The sequence below is a fragment of the Pongo abelii genome, chromosome 10 (assembly GCF_028885655.2).
Source record: "Pongo abelii isolate AG06213 chromosome 10, NHGRI_mPonAbe1-v2.0_pri, whole genome shotgun sequence".
Lineage (NCBI taxonomy): Eukaryota > Metazoa > Chordata > Mammalia > Primates > Hominidae > Pongo > Pongo abelii.
In genome coordinates, this window is record NC_071995.2 from 43,510,257 (window position 1) to 43,528,223 (window position 17,967).

At 36.1% G+C, this 17,967-nt stretch overlaps 1 protein-coding gene across 2 annotated transcripts in view; it reads left to right on the plus strand.

The window, feature by feature from the left end:
* ARID2 (AT-rich interaction domain 2) overlaps positions 1–17,967 on the plus strand; it is a 185,891-nt gene that overhangs the window by 125,356 nt on the left and 42,568 nt on the right. For both annotated transcript variants that reach the window (XM_002823129.5, XM_009247645.4), the window contains exons 12-16: positions 1,053–1,134; positions 3,034–3,168; positions 3,778–3,974; positions 4,234–7,097; positions 15,038–15,186. In XM_002823129.5, the coding sequence (XP_002823175.1) occupies positions 1,053–1,134; positions 3,034–3,168; positions 3,778–3,974; positions 4,234–7,097; positions 15,038–15,186 (3,427 nt within the window). The remainder of the gene's footprint in view (positions 1–1,052; positions 1,135–3,033; positions 3,169–3,777; positions 3,975–4,233; positions 7,098–15,037; positions 15,187–17,967) is intronic.

Sequence of the window (17,967 nt, forward strand, 5' to 3'; positions counted from 1 at the left end):
TGTATAATCTGTGTGTTTAAAAACTACATTGCCGTGTCACATAGCAAGTTTTCTAAAAACCTACAAAGTAATGCTGATCAATAGTGAAAAAAGGATAATTAATTTTAATTTTTATTTACAAATATATGATTCAGACTTTTATAAGATGACTTTATACTTTTCATGTTTTCATTGGTTCCTTTGTATAACATAGTGGAGAAGAAAAGGTAACATACATCATTTTTCTACAGATCTCTTCAACATGTTAGAAAATAATAGGTGATTTACTCATTTATTCATTGACCTTGAAACTTTTAAAATATGTCATAGATGAAACTTTAGAAAGTATGTGTCTTAAGATTAATAGCTAGTACATTTGTATACAACCAGGTTGCCTCTTTCAGGAAAAAAGTATAATTCAAATTTATTATTACAACAGATATCTTCTTTTTTTCTTCCCCAGAAAAAGTATAGAAATCCTTTTTTGAATATGGGACTTTAAATTAGTTCAGCTATTGTTCACTGTATTCCAAAAATTTTATATATGCCACTTACAGAGTTATTAATCTTTTAAATTAGGGAGTGAAGCCATAATTTCTGATGCATTCTGCTTCAGTAGCTAAACTGAAAGATGCTCAACTTATGTGTTGAACTTTATGACCCTGGGCCAGTTTTTTAAATCACTTTTAGTCTCAGTTTTCTTATCTGTACCTACCTCACAGAAGAATTAAGTAAGCAGATATTGTATTTAGTTCAGTAAAGTATTTAGTTCAGTGTCTTGCCCATGGGAATAATAGAGGTTATATTAACTAAATCATCCATATTAATTGTTATTATTTGAATGATTATGAGGTTAAACAAAATAGTTCATATGAATCCTCTAAGACAGTGCCTGGTATGATATGTGCTCTGTTATATATTAGGTTTGTTCTCAAATGTGTATACTTTCATATATTTATACACCTTTTAAAAAGGTATTCATTGTATTAATGGGTTCAATATCCATAAAAAAAGTATGGCAAATAGTGACTAAGTTTTAAGAAATGATGTAGCTAATGTATTTTTTTCTTTAGCTTCCAGAGCAGTTGTAGCGCAGCATGTTGCTCCACCTCCAGGAATAGTGGAAATAGATAGTGAGAAGTTTGCTTGTCAGTGGTAAGTGGTTTATTTCTATTAAGGATTTATCCTTGGGAAGAGTAAAGCAAAGAAAAAAAGGAAATGTGTTCTACAGACATCCAGAATGTTTTATTCTGTATTCCTTTTTAGTTAGAGTAGAATATCATTTACACAAAGAAAGGGCACTTTAAAATCCCCTTGTATATTGGAATAATTTGAAAGAAAAATATTCATCAGAATTTTCAGAATTAAAATAGTATGACTAGAATGTCATTAAATTACACCATTTAACTTTTTTCATAAAATTTGTGTTAAAAAGTTATCTTTCACTTTGTAGAAAGTACAGTTTGTCAGGTTACAAAATTTGTTCTTCTAAAATTAACATTTTGTTAAAACTGAATTGGACTGACCTTAAGAAAATAAAACCAGGTATTTTAAAATGTCTCTTCTCTTCCATCTAAAACAAAACTTCTTATTCATTAATAATTTTTGGGTGTGTAATAGTAGAGGGACATTAATCAAATGATAGAACAGAAATAAGCAGCTTGACAATAATATTTCCTTGAAAAGATTGTGTAGTCATATCTGCGCCACTTTCTGAAAAAAAGCAAATGAAGAGTTTTAAAAATTTCACTTGTTATGGATAGTTGCCTCAACATTAGTATGAAGTTCGACTTAAATTCTTTAGGAGATTAACAGATTGAAGTACACAATCACTTTCCAATGATATATCACTTTAAAAGTTCTTGATCACTTTTCTGCCATTCACTAACATTATTTGTCTCCCATTTCATGCTCCTGTCACTCTTTGTTCCGTATTTTTGGTGCTTTCAATACATATTTTTGTTCCTATGACAGTTTTCTCCAGACTTTTCTACTTTGCTTAAATCAGGTTTATGGTTTTAAGTATCTCTAATTGTTTGCTTTTTCCTCACCTTCTATATTTTTACACATTGGCCCCTTATACTTGAATCTTTTCCAGTAATATTTAGAAATGTCGTTTGTCTTCTACATTGCAACCAAAATGAAGTTTTTTATCTAGTCTTTTTGAAATTTCAGTACAGATAGGATTATGAAAGTTGGAAAGAATACACACCATAACCACTATAAAATGTGTGTGTGTTAAGCATAGATGTGGTCTTATAAATCCCAGTTGCACGTTTCTGCTATTTCTTGGAGAGGGGGAAGAGAATCATTTTACAGTTTTTTTTTTTTAAATCGTAATTACTATTTGATTTAGTTTTTCAGAAAAAGCTAAGTTTGGCCTATTATACATAGTGAGTTATGGAAAGAGCCTATCAGGGTAATTAGGCCTCCAATCCCAATTTATAGGTAAAGGTCATTTTAAGAAAAAGACAAAATGAGGTTTGAATTAGTTTGTAATGGATTACAAATTAAAACTGTTTTGAAATGGGGAAATGGGAGTGTGCAGCATGGAAAGTGTCATTGTTTTAGGAAGTAGCTGAAAAGCTTGGATAAGTTTTTTTCTGAAGGAATTTGATCCAAGAGCCAAGCAAAGTTTAACCTTAGTTCAGTTTCCCCCCATTTTCTTCAGCTACAATGCAAATAACACATAATTGGGAACTTGTTTTATGTTATGATGATTACAAGACAGGATCCTGAATAGATATTCACTAAATAAAACTATTTCTTATAGAACATTTGTTGTCAGCAGACCAACCCTGCTCTCATTGGGATATGAACATAGTTTTTATATTTGTTGTCAGTGTCATTTTTAATACTAAAATAAGCATGTTAATCTCTTGATTTAATCTAAAATTTAGCATATATTTTTGCTACTAACGTATCAGTCAGTGAAATTTGATTAGTAGGTATAATTATTAGTTTTAACACATTGCCTCCAGATGGCTTTAGTATATTTAAATATGGACTTCCCTAGAGTATATTGTATAATGCTTAATTTTTCTCCTCTTTTAGGCTAAATGCTCATTTTGAAGTAAATCCAGATTGTTCTGTTTCTCGAGCAGAAATGTATTCTGAATACCTCTCGACTTGCAGTAAATTAGCTCGTGGTGGAATCCTAACATCAACTGGATTTTATAAATGTCTTAGGTAGGATCCATAGTTCTTTAAATAAAGTCCATTTACATCACTTGCAACATCTCTTGCTCTTTAAAGAAAATACCAAATATCTTATCTAGTTTTAAATATTTCTACTACTAGAAATTTCATATGGATGGGTTATAGTGTGGTGGAGGTTTAAATAAAAAGCGGTTTCAGAAATCACATCTGGTGTTTGTGTTGGAACATTATGAGATTTATCAAAGAAATTAAGTTTACTTTCTTTTTCCTACCTACTTTTACATGTTAAAGACATGATTGTATCTTTTTAATCTTGAATAATAGTATATAATATTATTATCTTCAAATACAAAGATTTTTTGATATTTTGCAAAGTTCATAAAAATAGGTATCTTTTATTACTTATATGTGGGTGGAATTGTTTAAAACCCACTGACATTGTTAATAAATAATGATGTTTTAAATGGGATGATTAATCTTTTATATTTCTTTGCTTTCCATCCTTGCAGTATATAACTATGAGTCATACTGGTTCATACATAAGCAACAGTAAACATACTGCTGTTGTTCATGTAAACATAATGTTAGAAGTCAATGTGATAGTTATCAAAACTTACTGATTATGTGTGTACTTTACAGAACGGTCTTTCCAAATCATACAGTGAAGAGAGTGGAGGATTCCAGTAACAATGGGCAGGCACATATTCATGTGGTAGGAGTAAAACGGAGGGCTATACCACTTCCCATTCAGATGTACTATCAGCAGCAACCAGTTTCTACTTCTGTTGTTCGTGTTGATTCTGTTCCTGATGTATCTCCTGCTCCTTCACCTGCAGGTGTTAATTTTTATTGTATTTTTAAAGTATTACTGATTTAATAATAAAACTGAATGAAAAATGTATATTCTATGCATTTTAAATGTATAACTTTTGTTTCTCTAGTAGCATTTTCTTACTTGGTCTATTACCATATTCATATGATTCAAAATTGTTAGATGTTAATTTCTTAAAACTATTTTCTCTTAAGTAAAATAATTCCCACTTGGGATTTTCAGTCATTTTATTTGGAATTTTGACATTTTCTTTTTATTTTCAGGAATCCCTCATGGATCACAAACCATAGGAAACCATTTTCAGAGGACTCCTGTTACCAACCAATCTTCAAATTTGACTGCAACACAAATGTCTTTTCCTGTGCAAGGTGTTCATACTGTGGCACAAACTGTTTCAAGAATTCCACAAAATCCTTCAATTCATACCCACCAGCAACAAAATGCTCCAGTGACTGTCATTCAAAATAAAGCTCCAATTCCTTGTGAAGTTGTTAAGGCTACAGTTATCCAGAATTCCATACCCCAGACAGGAGTTCCTGTTAGTATTGCTGTTGGAGGAGGACCTCCACAGAGTTCTGTTGTTCAGAATCATAGTACAGGGCCACAACCTGTTACAGTTGTGAATTCTCAGACATTGCTTCACCATCCATCTGTAATTCCACAACAGTCTCCATTACACACAGTGGTACCAGGACAGATCCCTTCAGGCACTCCTGTTACAGTAATTCAACAAGCTGTCCCACAGAGTCATATATTTGGCAGAGTACAGAACATACCAGCATGTACTTCTACAGTTTCACAGGGTCAACAGTTAATCACCACATCACCCCAACCTGTGCAAACTTCATCTCAACAGACATCAGCTGGTAGCCAGTCACAAGATACTGTTATCATAGCACCCCCACAGTATGTAACAACTTCTGCATCCAATATTGTCTCAGCAACTTCAGTACAGAATTTTCAGGTAGCTACAGGACAAATGGTTACTATTGCTGGTGTCCCAAGTCCACAAGCCTCAAGGGTAGGGTTTCAGAACATTGCACCAAAACCTCTCCCTTCTCAGCAAGTTTCATCTACAGTGGTACAGCAGCCTATTCAACAACCACAGCAGCCAACCCAACAAAGTGTAGTGATTGTAAGCCAGCCAGCTCAACAAGGTCAAACTTACGCACCAGCCATTCACCAAATTGTTCTTGCTAATCCAGCAGCTCTTCCAGCTGGTCAGACAGTTCAGCTAACTGGACAACCTAACATAACTCCATCTTCTTCACCATCACCTGTCCCAGCTACTAATAACCAAGTCCCTACTGCCATGTCATCGTCTTCTACCCCTCAATCACAGGGACCACCTCCTACTGTCAGTCAAATGTTATCTGTGAAAAGGCAGCAACAGCAGCAACATTCACCAGCACCCCCACCACAGCAGGTACAAGTACAAGTTCAGCAGCCCCAACAAGTACAGATGCAAGTTCAACCTCAGCAGTCGAATGCAGGAGTTGGTCAGCCTGCCTCTGGTGAGTCGAGTCTGATTAAACAGCTTCTGCTTCCGAAACGTGGTCCTTCAACACCAGGTGGTAAGCTTATTCTCCCAGCTCCACAGATTCCTCCCCCTAATAATGCAAGAGCTCCTAGTCCTCAGGTGGTCTATCAGGTGGCCAGTAACCAAGCCACAGGTTTTGGAGTGCAGGGGCAAACTCCAGCTCAGCAGCTATTGGTTGGGCAGCAAAATGTTCAGTTGGTCCCAAGTGCAATGCCACCCACAGGGGGAGTACAAACTGTGCCCATTTCGAACTTACAAATATTGCCAGGCCCACTGATCTCAAATAGCCCAGCAACCATTTTCCAAGGGACTTCTGGCAACCAGGTAACCATAACAGTTGTGCCAAATACGAGTTTTGCAACTGCAACTGTGAGTCAGGGAAATGCAACTCAGCTCATTGCTCCAGCAGGAATTACCATGAGCGGAACGCAGACAGGAGTTGGACTTCCAGTACAAACGCTTCCAGCCACTCAAGCATCTCCTGCTGGACAATCATCATGTACTACTGCTACTCCCCCATTCAAAGGTGATAAAATAATTTGCCAAAAGGAGGAGGAAGCAAAGGAAGCAACAGGTTTACATGTTCATGAACGTAAAATTGAAGTCATGGAGAACCCGTCCTGCCGACGAGGAGCCACAAACACCAGCAACGGGGATACAAAGGAAAATGAAATGCATGTGGGAAGTCTTTTAAATGGGAGAAAGTACAGTGACTCAAGTCTACCTCCTTCAAACTCAGGGAAAATTCAAAGTGAGACTAATCAGTGCTCACTAATCAGTAATGGGCCATCATTGGAATTAGGTGAGAATGGAGCATCTGGGAAACAGAACTCAGAACAAATAGACATGCAAGATATCAAAAGTGATTTGAAAAAACCGCTAGTTAATGGAATCTGTGATTTTGATAAAGGAGATGGTTCTCATTTAAGCAAAAACATTCCAAATCATAAAACTTCCAATCATGTAGGAAATGGTGAGATATCTCCAATGGAACCACAAGGGACTTTAGATATCACTCAGCAAGATACTGCCAAAGGTGATCAACTAGAAAGAATTTCTAATGGACCTGTATTAACTTTGGGTGGTTCATCATCTGCGAGCAGTATACAGGAGGCTTCAAATGCGGCAACACAGCAATTTAGTGGTACTGATTTGCTTAATGGACCTCTAGCTTCAAGTTTGAATTCAGATGTGCCTCAGCAACGCCCAAGTGTAGTTGTCTCACCACATTCTACAACCTCTGTTATACAGGGACATCAAATCATAGCAGTTCCCGACTCAGGATCAAAAGTATCCCATTCTCCTGCCCTATCATCTGATGTTCGGTCTACAAATGGCACAGCAGAATGCAAAACTGTAAAGAGGCCCGCAGAGGATAATGATAGGGAAACAGTCACAGGAATTCCAAATAAAGTAGGAGTTAGAATTGTTACAATCAGTGACCCCAACAATGCTGGCTGCAGCGCAACAATGGTTGCTGTGCCAGCAGGAGCAGATCCAAGCACTGTAGCTAAAGTAGCAATAGAAAGTGCTGTTCAGCAAAAGCAACAGCATCCACCAACATATGTACAGAATGTGGTCCCGCAGGTAAGTTATTCCATGATCACATTTCTCTTATAAAATTTCTGATCTGTAAATACGATTTTAGAGGGAAATGCACTGTTTTCCATGTCTCATCTTGAAAAGTTACTGTATCAGCTCACTTGTATCCAACCTGTCCTGTTCTTTTTCTCTGGTTTTGTAATATTAGTTTTCAATTTTAGCACATGATTTAAAGAATCTTTCAATTTTGTTATAGATCCAAATTAATAATTTTGTAGGCCCAAGGTAGAGAAGCAGTTGCTAATCTGACATCTTTTGGAGAGTTTAAAAAATGTATCTTAATCTCCTTTTTGAGTTTACTGCACAAGGGTTGGGGGGAATGGGGGTCCTAAGAGTACTCTAAATGGGGATCTCTGTATTTGATTTTGACGTGAGTGTGTTTTTGTTGCCTCTTTAACAGTACTGTTGTAATAAGGATGAATCTTGTAATAACTTTATCAGTTGTATTCTTTTTTATTTATGTATTGCATTAGTCTCCTTTAGTGTTAAAAAGTATTATTTATTGTAATTTCAATTTGTTTCAGATATTCTGATATTCTTTTCTGTTTCTTACTCCTTTGCTTTACTGTCCTATTCCTGCTATTCCCTTTTTAATGCCTAAGATTCCATCTCTGCATGCCTTAGTAAATACAAGTATTTTCTAAAATCAGCACTACTAAATTGAGGGTCCAATCAGGCTATGAAGATTTTAAGGACAATCTTATGTGCTCTTTCCACTGATATCATGGATTCTCTTAACAGTCGTCACCACCTGTTTGCTGGATCACTTCTCTTTCACTCTGTTCTTCCTAATTCCTACATAGCCAGAACCTTCTATGACTACTGCCAACTCTGCTGACACAGTTCTGGCTTGGGCTTCTTCTGTATGGTTATGGTGATGACAGCAGATATATGGCTGTTGTTGGCATTAGTGCCAAATCTAGGTGTGGGCAATAGCCAAATGGAAAGTACAAGAACAAAAGGAAGAGTCCCTTGCTTCAGAACTAGTAGAATAACTGACAGGTACCAGTCCGTGGCCCATTGGGAACTGGGCCACACAGCCGGAGGTGAGCGGCAGGTGAGCGAGTGAAGCTTCATCTGTATTTACTTATAGGCGCTCCCCATCACTCGCATTATATCCTGAGCTCTGTCTCCTGTCAGATCAGTGGCAGCATTAGATTCTCGTAGGACCACAAGCCCTATCGTGAACTGTGCACGCGAAGGATCTAGGTTGCACGCTCCTTAGGAGAATCTAACGCCTGATGATCGGTCACTGTCTCCCATCCCCCAGATGGGACTGTCAAGTTGCAGGAAAACAAGCTCAGGGCCCCCAATGATTCTACATTATGGCAAGTTATATAATTATTTCATTATATATTACAGTGTAATAATAGAAATAAAGTGCTTAATAAATGTAATGTGCTTGTATCACCCCAAAACCATCTCCCCACTCCCTGGTCTGTGGAAAAATTGTCCTCCATGAAACCAGTCCCTGGTGCCAAAAAGGTTGGAGACTTCCGCTGTGAGGGATGTTATATACATGGCAATAATTAATCCTGAGTTATTGATGGAAAATACTGTATCTTTTTTTTCAAGCTTCCACATGTTGAGCTTTCCACTTAAACACAATTTTTTAATTAGTGCAATGTGGAGTATGTAGTAGAAATTCCATAGTTAGGTTTTTTTCTCTTATATTTAATAATTTCCCACTTCACCTTGATTATGTGCCTGTTTTTCCTCTTAAAGACCTTTACAATCCTAAATAGTTATAACAGACCAAGCCAAATTAGAGAAAAACTCCATCTCCATCACTATGGAATTGTTTTACCAACACTCATTTTTTGTACCCTTAATCTTCCAATGTGGTTGTAGTCAGTAATATCACAATTACAAAGAATGAACAATAATACTAGCTAAGACGAGGACATGTCATAGGGACTTTAGATTAAGCAGTTTCTCATTTAGTCCTCACACAACCTTATTAGGTAAAAATTATTATAAAGACGAGGACTCAAGATGGCTAATAGTTGCCCAAGGTTACAACTAATATGAGGTGGTACCAGGACAGAAACCTGGGTTTGTCTGAAACCAAAACTCATGCTCTTAACCCATTAACCTTTCTTCTCTCCACTGTTCTAGAAGATTTCTCTATAAAGCTCTAGAAAGCCTTTTTTTAATCTAACATATTGATTATTTGAGCTGTTGTGTTAGAGGATGTTTGTTCTATTAAATGATCATTTTAGGACATTATTGCTAAAACTCATTGGTTATTTGAGCTGTGGTGTTATGAGATGTTCTACTAAATGATAATTTTTAGGACATTAATGCTAAAATGCTTTACTTAGCACATTGGACATATATGTAGTTAATTCAGGCCAAAAAATCAATACATTTTGTTCCTAATCTGAAAAATCTGTATTAAACTTTCTTACATTCTCACAAAGGATGTAGTTTATTTAAAATGGTACATTCTTTATTTCTAAATCTGATATTTGGTTGTCTTATAGAAATTAAAAACTTTGCAAGGAAAAAGAGATGTAGCATACATGATGTCTATGAGAATGAGAATAACAAAAACAGCATTCTTATATATAGCACTTAGCCCAGTGCCTGCTACATATATGGGCAGTTAGTAATGGGGAAGGTATGCTTTATCTTTATATAGAAGATGAAGTACCTATTGGGGCTAAATATTTTTAACAGACAAAAAATTAACTGTTCAAGATGGCATTATAAGTTTCTTTTGAAGAGAAGGCTGTTGGGCCTTCTGAAAAGCATGCTAATTAACAGAAAGCCATAACCATTATTGCCCCCATCCTTTTAACTTCTTTCTTTTTTGGGTGGGGAAGACAGGGGCTTACTCTGTTGACCAGGCTAGAGTGCAGTAGTGCAATCACAGCTCACTGCAGCCTCGACCTCGTTGGCTCAAGTAATCCTTCCACCTCAGCCTCCCAAGACTGTAGCTGGGAGCACAGGCATGTACTGCCATGCCCAGCTAATTTGTTTTATGTTTTATTTTTGTAGAGTTGGGATCTCCCTATGTTGCCCAGGCTGGTCTTAAACTCCTAGTAGACTTGAGTGATCCTCCCCGCCTTGGCCTCCCAAAGTGCTGAGATTATGGGTGTGAGCCAACAGACCTGGCTTAAATTTCTTCATGTACTCTTTTTCTTTCTTTTTTCTTTTATCTTTTTTTTTTTTTTTGAGACACAGTCTCGCTCTGTTGCCTAGGCTGGAGTGCGGTAGCATGATCTCAGCTCACTGCAACCTCTACCTCCCGGGTTCAAGCGATTCTTCTGCCTCGGCCTCCTGAGTAACTGGAATTACAGGCCACCATGCCTGGCTGATTTTTGTATTTTTAGTAGAGACTGAGTTTCACCATGTTGGTCAGGCTGGTCTCAAACTCCTGACCTCGTGATCCACCCACCTCGGCCTCCCAAAGTGCTGGGATTACAGGCGTAAGCCACCATGCCCAGCTAAATTTCTTTATATACTCTTTAAAGCTGCATGTTAGACCTTGGTTTAATACCATTTTATTCACTATTTGAATTGGTAGCTTAAAGGAGTAGACAAAATAGAGGATTTTAATTGTGATTTTTTTTTGGAGAAACCTTGTTATTTTACAATTTCAAGGGATCTAGGGATGTTAAGGAAGTACTTGCACCCTGATAAGGGATTTCCAGACTTGCAGAATGTCCAGGGCTGGAAAGAGCACAGGGAAGTCTCCTTGCCAAGAAGGAGCAACAAGTAATCCTTTCTAATGCCATTATAATTCATTTTTTTTTCTTCTCAGTTTTGTTTCTTCCAGCCTCCATTAATCAGCTATATTAATTTTATTACAGAAAAAAATAGCAACAAGTAAAAAGAATCTATGTGAAAGTAAATGATATACCCATTGATTTTTATATTTAGTATTTAGCTGGGCAGTTTATATAAATATAAAATAAACTGTACCTACTTCAAGGCACATTTCTTTATTGGTAACTGCTTATTTCAAGTGTAATACTTGCAATTTGAAGCACAATTTATAGAATACTATTTCCAGAAGCCCTGCCCTGTTCCACTGTTCATGAATTGGTATCTGTTGGAAACATATTTGCTAAATGGCATACTAAAAATAAAAAAGAATTTACAAAATGAAAGAAACTTAGATACAAAAGCTTGACATAAGACTTGTTTTTTTTTCAGGATCATACAAAATACATGTTGAACATAATCTGTTAATTATCTGTTAATCTCATAATCTGATAACATGCCAAATTCTTATACATAAAAATAGTTTAAGGATGTACACATTTAAGATATTTAACATATGCCTCGCCTCAATTCAGAGTGTAAATCATTCCTAATAATGGTACTGTGTAACATGGAATATTGGTATCCTACTGGTAAAGAGCTTGAGAAAGTTACTCAACCCATCAGAAAATAGATTGGTTGCCTCGGGGGGCCGGGGGCGGGGGGGCAACATTTAGTTGTAGCCGTAAAGGAACAGTTTAGCAAGAGCCACAAGAATATCATTTCTGTTTTTGTAAGAGTACTGCCACTCAGATTTGTAGACCAGTAGCACATTATAAAAACTAAGAAAGGTATTACATAACTTTTTTGTTTGTATTTTAATGTGTTCTTATAAAGCAGTGTTGGCATGTATTGATGATCTAAATTTATATTTAATAAGAGGAAAAAACTTGGTAATTTAAGAAAATGAGGAAATGTTAGAGCTGAAAGGGTCTCTGATATTATCTTGGCCAAAACTCCTACTTTTAAGAGTTGAAGTAAATTGTCCAGATTCACAAAAGTCTCTTTTCCAGTGATTTCTATTACTGTCTTAATTCTCTTCTCTGAAGACTTATACATTTAGCTAAATGCATCTCTCTCTCTTTCTCTCTCTCTCTCTCTCTCTTTTAATACAGAGCCTTGCTCTGTTGCCTAGGCTGGAGTGCAGTGGTGCACTCTTGGCTCACTGCAACCTCTGCCTCTTGGGCTTAAGCAGTCCTCCTTCTTCAGCCTCCCAAGAGGCTGGCACTACAGGTGCACACTACCACACCTGTCTGATTTTTGTATTTTCTGTAGAGACAAGGTTTTGCCATGTTGCCCAGGCTGGTCTCAAACTCCTGGGCTCAAGTGATCCTTCTGCCTTGGCCTCCCAAAATGCTGGGATTATAGGCATGAGCCACCGTGCCTGGCCTAGCTAGAGGTATCTCTTTTATATCACATTCAGAGTAAATACAATTCTTGTTCCTTACAAGGTTTTGAAAGTGTCTTTCCTTCTCACCTCTTCTTTAGAATACTCTTTCCCAGTTTCTTCAGTATGGTTTTAGGTGTCATGGTGTCTGGTTTATTCACCATCCTGTTTATCTCAACCATAGAAGATACAGCTACTCAGGAGGCTGAGGTGGTAAGATTGCATGAGCCCAGGAGTTCAAGGCTGCAGTGAACTGTGATCACACCATTGCACTCCAGCCTGGGTGACAGAGCAAAACCCTATCTAAAAAAAAAAGAAAGAAAGAAGGAAAGAAAGAAACTTTCCTCTTATACTTTCCTTGCTCTTTAACCCCTCCTCCCATGTCACTTTCTCACCATCAGAGTTCTATGGCTTTTAGAATTTGCAGGTGAATGGTTTTCAGATTTATTTTTCCAACATTAACTTCTATGGATAGACATTTTTAGTTGGTTCATCTGTCATTATTCCCAAACTAAACTGATCATCTTTCCTCTGAAATATGGTTTCCTATTATTGCCATTTATTGAGACTCTTGAGCTAGGCTTCTCATTTATAGTTTCTCTAGTCTTCCCATCATCTCATAAGTTAGTTTTTATTACTTACACTTTACAGACAAGAAAACTGAGGATCAGAGAGATTAAGTCGGTAGCCCAAGATCACACGGCTAGTTAAAAATCAGATTGAAAATGTGAGTCCTGATCTGTCAAGCTGGAAAATCCTCATCCTATTTGTGATGTCTGTACGGCCCTAAAATGTTTTTGGTGCATGTGTATGTTTTCTTATTGTAAAATCTTAAGAGTGGGAACCTATTTTAGAAATGTCAGTCTTGAAGTAGATTTTTCCCTCAGAGTTTAGAACTCAAAAGTTCTTATGACTTCCCATTTCTGACAATTTTGTCTTTCAACATGTTATTCTCTTTCTTCTTTCATTTGTATGTCATAGTAGCCTTGTATGTTTGTGATTTATCTATTTTTTTCCAAAGAAAATTACTGTGGCTTTTAATCTAAGTTCTCAGGAATTTTAACTTACTGCTTTCCCACCTATTCCCAGTACAGTCATGTGCTACTTAAGGACATTTCTGTCAAGGATGGACCACATAATACAACAGTAGTCTCATAAGATTATAATATCGTTTTCACTGTACCTTTTCTATGTTTTGATACACAAATACTTAACCATTGTGTTACAGTTGCCTATAGTATTCGGTACAGTAACATGCTATACAGATTTTTAGCCTAGGAGCAATAGGGTATTCCATATAGCCTAGGTATGTAGTAGGCTATATCATCTAGGTTTGTGGAAGTACATTGTATGGCACTCACAGAACAATGAAATGGGTCACCTAACGACCCATTTCTCAAACATATTCCTGTCATTAAGTGATGCACGACTGCGTTACCTTATAAATGAACAAGTATATTCAATGTTTTCCCAGAGTTTTAATTTACTGCCTTTAAGCAGTTCTTCAAAAATAATGTACTACCATTTCTATAAGAAATTTAACATTAATTTTTCCCTTTGTCGTATTTCAAGAAAATATGTTGCCTAAACTTGATTTAAGGTACATTTTGATTATTAGTGTTTTTTCCAAGAGAAAGGGATGGGATCTAAAAGAAAAAAATTGTAGGATATATTTAAAAGACTTTATGCCTACAATTAGAATTATTATTATTATTTTTTCTTTTGAGACAGAGTCTCCTCTTTCGCCCAGGCTGGAGTGAAGTGGAGCGATCTCAGCTCACTGCAACCTCTGCCTCCCAGGTTCAAGTGATTCTCCTGCCTCAGACTTCCAAGTAGCTGGGATTACAGGCACCTGCCACCACACCTGGCTAATTTTTGTTTTTAGTAGAGATGGGGTTTCGCCAGGTTGGTCTCGAACTCCTGACCTCAGGTGATCCACCCCCCCTGGGCCTCCCAAAGTGCTAGGATTACAGGCATGAACCACCTGCCCAGCCTAGAATTCTTATATAAATAACAAAAGATATAATTAGACTGGGGGCTGGATGTGGCGGCTCATACCTATAATGCCAGCACTTTGGGAGGCCAAAGGGGGAGGATGGCTTGAGGCCAGTAATTTGAGATTATAGTGAGCTATGATTATGCCTCTGTAACCTGCCTAGGCAACAGAACAAGACCGACCCTGTCTCTAAAAATAACAAAAATACATAACTGAGCAACTTCAAAATCTAAAATTGTTAAGCAGCTTACCGCAAATTAGTTAATATCATATTTTATACATATGGTGACATCATTTTTGCTATCTAAAATTTTCATTGCTTTTTACCATATTGTTTCACATTATATTCTTTAGAAAATCTAAAAGTAAACATACAAAAAAGTAGTAACTTGCAGTTGATCTGTTCTTGTGAAGAATTCACATAAGTAAATCCATTGGGTACATTTATAGTATATTTATTTCTCATTTAAATCTACAATTGTATTGTTTCATCCTAAAAATCTTAATTTTAAATAATATATATTTTATAGTGGTAATAACAATGTGGTTATTGCCTTTGTGGTTTTATATTAAATAAAATAAACTTTCTAAATATTTCTATAAAAATAATTTTCTTTTTAAAGATTTTAAAGGTAATCATAAACTTAAAATTATAAAATGTAAATTTTATGGTAGAAATGCGTTAACATAATCAAATTTATAAGACTATACTATAAAATATGAATTTTTTCAGTGTCATGTCACAAACTCTGCATTTGTTCTTTTTCACAGAACACTCCTATGCCACCTTCACCAGCTGTACAAGTGCAGGGCCAGCCTAACAGTTCTCAGCCTTCTCCATTCAGTGGATCCAGTCAGCCTGGAGATCCAATGAGAAAACCTGGACAGAACTTCATGTGTCTGTGGCAGTCTTGTAAAAAGTAAATGGCAATTTTATTTGATATATAAAAGTATTCTTTGTTTTGGAATGCTTTTATATTTAAGTTTCTGTCATCTATAGTTTCATGAAATTTTTCCTTTAGAACCACTAACTTTAGCAAAACTGTAAGAGTTATATTTATGATCCATTATGTGGACCTAAACTAAGAAATTTATATGTAAGTGACGGAAAGAACTTCATTGCTTAATGGTACATTGTAGAGAATATGGTTCAGTATTTGTTTTCAGTAAAGAAAATCAGTTAAGAATTTGATTATATATTTGGCTGTTAAAAGGTTTTTTTGTTGTTGCTGTTGTTGTTTTTAAGTGGCTTGAACTTAGTGGCAGCTATAGTATTTCCATATAGTAGAAGCTTAGAAGTAATAATGTGCTAGAAAGAGAATGACTTGTCTTGAATTTGAGTTTGGGGTGGATACCTATGAAAATTATTTTTAAAGCCATACCATCTTACAGTTTAATTAAGATGAACTTTTGAAATAAACCTTTCTTAGACTTGAAGGAAAACTTGAAAAGAATGTTGGTTAAAATAAAAATCTTAATTCCTTTGATAGTACTTAGGTAAGACCCTTTGCCTTCAGTCATTTTTTTTAGAGGTCTAGGACTAAGGCATTTGTCTTTTTTTTTTTTTTTTTTGGAGACAGAGTCTCACTCTGTTGTTCAGGCTGGAGTGCAGTGGCGCTATCTCCACTCACTGCAACCTCCACCTCCTGGGTTCAAGCAATTCTTTTGCGTCAGCTTCTTGAGTAGCTGGGATTACAGGCATGTGCCACCATCCCAGGCTAATTTTTGTATTTTTTTTCACCATGTTGGCCAGGCTAGTCTGGAACTCCTGACCTCTAGTGATCCCTCTGGCCTCGGCCTCCCAAAGTGCTGGGACTACAAGTGTAAGCTACTAAGCCCTGCCAGCATTTGTCTTAATAGACATAATACCGTTCATTTTTTAGATATCAAAGATTCCATTTCACTCTTCATAATTAATAGCAGAAATTACCATATCTTTTACAAGCTATCTTTGCTATTCATATTTTTGTGATATAGATATTATACTTTATTGTAAACTTCATATACAGATTTTTTGTATGATTATGGCTGCCTGTGTAGCCTAGGGATTATTAATAGTATGCAAAATATCTATAGGATAGCAATGATCAAACTTTAACTCTCAACCCAATAGTGGGACTGTGGATCATTTTGGTAAGTTTTTGTTTGTTTTTCTTGTCAATGAAAAAATTAAATGTATCATAGTTCACCATGTTAGCAAGGGTAAATATTGTTTTCAGTTATATATATGTGACTTATATATGTGTACTTGATCATAGTATAAAATCTGTTTGTCAAAAAAATTCTTTAAAAATCAGTCCTTTAGGTTATTTCTGATTATTTCCTTCATTCATTTAATTTGACCATCTCTTTCTTTTTAGTGTATGTTTGTAAGTTAATTTGAAACTTTCTTCACTGCATGCCAATTTTACTGTCTCCATTTGTCTTGAGATTTTTGTTTTTTTCATGGCAAATAGTAGTTGATGGAATGGGTAGTGTGCTAAAGGTGTTTGTTAACTTTTCAAAAATTTATGAAGCTTGTCGCAGTGGTGCACTCCTGTAGCCCCAGCTGCCCAGGAAGGCTGAGGCAGGAGGATCGCTTGAACCTAGGAATTCGAGTCTAGCTTGGGCAACATGGTGAGACCTCATGTCTAAAAAGATAAACATAAAGAAGTTTAAGCATAACTGCTTTAGATGAAGTGTTTAGGTTACTTCAAGATAAGTTGCTGGAAGAGTTAATGAACCTAGATGTCTGACAGTTTCCCATCTTGCTAATAGATCTGCGTTACATAATTTGATGATTTACCTTTTTCTTGCTAGTCTTTTCTGAACAAGACAGATTAAACAGGGCTTCTTAGAGCATGCCATTTTTTTTAAGCCATAGCTTTTCACTACTGCATTGCTAATAAGTTTAGTTTTAGTCTGAAAATATTTGTTAAGCATCCTCTATGAGGGTGCATGTGCCAGAAGATAGAAATACAAAAATCACTCCCAGTCCTGAGGGACACAGACCAAAAAGCAAATAAATTACAGTATAAATAAGTACTGTAAAAAAGATAGTTTCATAGTGCTGTTTGCAACATATTGGACAATTTAACTTTGAGATGGTTGGAGAGTTTTACTACAAGCATTACATTTTAGTTGAGTCTTAAAGAATGAGTAGGAATTTGTCATGCTAAAATAAACCTGTCAGAATGTTAAGAGCAAGCACAGGAGTATAGAAGGACCTTGTATGTCCAGGAAACTGTGAGAAGTTAGGATACTACAAGCATAACGACATGAAAAGAGAAATGGCTCTTATTCATATTTAGTTCCAATTCCAAGTAGGAACATATATATGATAGCCATTGACCACAAAGTGGCTGTTCTAATTTCTTTAATATCATATCAAAAATATTAGTAAAGAACTTTATGCTGGGCATGGTGGCTTGAGCCTGTGATGCCAGCTACTCGGGATGCTGAGAACTGGAGAATCTCTTGAGCCCAGGACTTCAAGGCTAAAGTGAGCTATGATTGTATCATTGCACTCCAGCCTGGGTTATAAAGTAAGACACTGTCTCTTTTTAAAAAAAAAAAACAAAAAAAACTTTCTTTGTTTCCATCAGATTTAAAGCTAAAATTATTTTCTTCACCTATATATTATTGTAAACTGCTTTGTATTTAAAGTTAAAATAGCTATGTGCTCCCTTCCTTTTAAGGACTTAAAAGTGACTTTGAGTATA